Source organism: Octopus bimaculoides, chromosome 5 (assembly GCF_046866305.1).
Source record: "Octopus bimaculoides isolate indiv1 chromosome 5, ASM4686630v1, whole genome shotgun sequence".
Classification (NCBI taxonomy): Eukaryota; Metazoa; Mollusca; class Cephalopoda; order Octopoda; family Octopodidae; genus Octopus; species Octopus bimaculoides.
The window spans coordinates 2678560-2680996 of record NC_142932.1 but is presented as its reverse complement, the minus strand read 5'-3'; the positions used below and the strand labels follow the sequence as shown (position 1 = coordinate 2680996).

At 40.8% G+C, this 2437-nt stretch overlaps 1 protein-coding gene across 1 annotated transcript; it reads left to right on the top strand.

The window, feature by feature from the left end:
* The first annotated feature begins 558 nt into the window (after window positions 1-558).
* Window positions 559-1959, top strand: LOC106873637 (uncharacterized). The gene has a single exon (XM_014921084.2). It carries the CDS (start codon window positions 559-561, stop codon window positions 1957-1959), a length of 1401 nt encoding a protein of 466 aa, XP_014776570.2.
* Window positions 1960-2437: the final 478 nt, after the last annotated feature.

Below are 2437 nucleotides of genomic sequence, written 5' to 3'. Positions count from 1 at the left end.
AGAAAGCAAGCAAGAAGGAAGGAAAGCAAGTTAGAAAGAAAGGAAGAACGAAAGAAAAATCATTCACAGCACCAGAAGAAAAGAAAATGTAAGGCATGGATTGCAGTGGGGAATATAATAAAACAAAGAGAAATGTCAGAGAAATACAATGATTCTGAAGAATGTGGCGAAAGGAACTGAAACAACGGAGAGCATAAGGATACATGAAACAAAATTAAGAATATTCCGAAGAATTCCATAGAGTCCCTTGGTTTGTATTGGTAAAGTAAACCAAAATAGTCTAAAACAATCGGTTTGTCATATGACTAAAAGATAGAAGTTATGACATGCACATAACTCCCGTATGGACACAAAATACATACACATTTAGACATAAACATACATACATATATACATACACACACACACACATACATACATACATACATACATACATACATACATACATACATATATATATATTACACTCCTCAATAGAACCACCATCAGGAAGCACTGAGCGTATCCTCTCTCTGCGCTTCTTAAGCTCTTCTGGCCCAGTACATCTACTGAGCATCTATGCTCCCACTCTCTACAGCTCAGAAGAGACCAAGGACCAAGTTCTACAAAGATCTGAACTGTATCATCAGAAACATACCAACCAACAAAAACACCTATCTTCTAGGAGATTTTAACGCTCACGTGGGGTCTGACCATGACTTGTGGCCCATTTGTGTCGGACATTTTGGCATTGACAATATGAATGACAATGGTCAGAGACTGCTTGAATTTTGCACATGCCATAACCTGTGCATCACCAACACATTCTTTGCCAACAAGCCATCTCATAAGGCATCTTGGAGACATCCAAGATCTCACCACTGGCGTCAGTTTGATCTTGTCATCACACGAAGATCCTTTCTGAATTCTGTCCAACTGACCCGTAGTTACCACAATGCGGATTGTGACACAGATGATTTACTAATAAGCAGCAGGGTGAGGATTCTGCCTAAAAAAGTCCATCACTCAAAGAAAATGGGCCGACCACGCATCAACACTGCCAGAATCTCGGACCCTACACCGCAGAAACGTTTTGCTGTTTCTATCAAGGTTGCCCTCAGTAGCTTCCCATCCTCCTCTGCTGAAAGTAGGTGGAATTATATCCAGGAACATTTGTATACCACATCAATAGATACTTTCCGCATGAGTGAAAGGCATAACCCGGATTGCTTCAGTGCTGAGCTCTCAAAGTTGAAACCAGTTATCGAAGCAAAGCGCGCAGCTCTGATGCAATACAAGAGTGATTCTTCTACAAAGACACTCGAAGAACTCAGAAAGGCAAGAAATAAAATCCAAGTGACTACCAGACGCTGCGCAAATAGGTATTGGAAAGAAACCTGTCAGAGTACCCAGTTAGCTGCTGACAGTAGCGACACCCGTAGGATGTATGCTGGTCTGAAGAAGGCCCTCAATCCATTAGCAAACAAGTCATTCCCTCTGAAATCAACTACTGGAGATCTCATCAAAGACCAAAGCAAGCAAATGGATAGATGGATGGAGTACTACCAGGATCTCTTCTCACGGGAGACCACGGTCGCTGAGGTTGCAATCGAAGGTGTCAAGATCTTGCCAGCCATGTGCAAACTTGACAGTCTGCCGTCCATAGCAGAGCTCACCAAGGCTATTGACTCCCAAGCCAGTTGTAAGGCTCCGGGAAAAGACGGCATCCCCTCAGAGATCATCAAAGCCGGCAAAAATACCGCCCTGCTTCAGCACTTTTATGAGCTTCTGTGTCAGTGCTGGGAAGAGGGTACAGTCCCTCAGGATATGCGGGATGCTAACATCATTACACTTTATAAAAACAAAGGTGACCGTGATGATTGCAACAATTACCAGCACTGCTGGAAAGACCTTTGCCCGCGTAATCCTGTCCAAGCTACAACTACTTGCTTCTCGAATTTATCCAGAATCGCAGTGTAGCTAAAAACCAGACTGGATTATTTTATGCGCAACTCCATTGTCTCCCGAGACAAAAGGATGCCAACAATATATATATATATATATATATATATATATATATATATATATATATATATATATATATATATATATATATATATGTGTGTGTGTGTGTGTGTGTATATATGTATATATATATATACATATACAGACATGTGTACACACATGCTGTGTGTGTCTTTGTGTTTGTTCCTCCACCACTGTGTTAATATATGTCCCTGTTACTTAGCATTGTGTCAAAAAAGCCGATAGAATAAGTACCAGGCTTTAAAAAAGCACTTGGGTCGATTCATTCGACGAAAGTAACTCAAGACAGTGCCCCAGCCTGGCTGCAGCCCAATGAATGAAACAAATGAAAAACAAAAGATATAGATATACAAAGAGTCAACAGATGAGATCCAGAGATTCTCAATATTAAAAATACCTATTAGCGCTCAAA

Bases quoted from the DNA above. Each gene is read 5' to 3' on its own strand.
- LOC106873637 (XM_014921084.2), top strand. From the start codon at position 559: ATGCTCCCACTCTCTACAGCTCAGAAGAGACCAAGGACCAAGTTCTAC.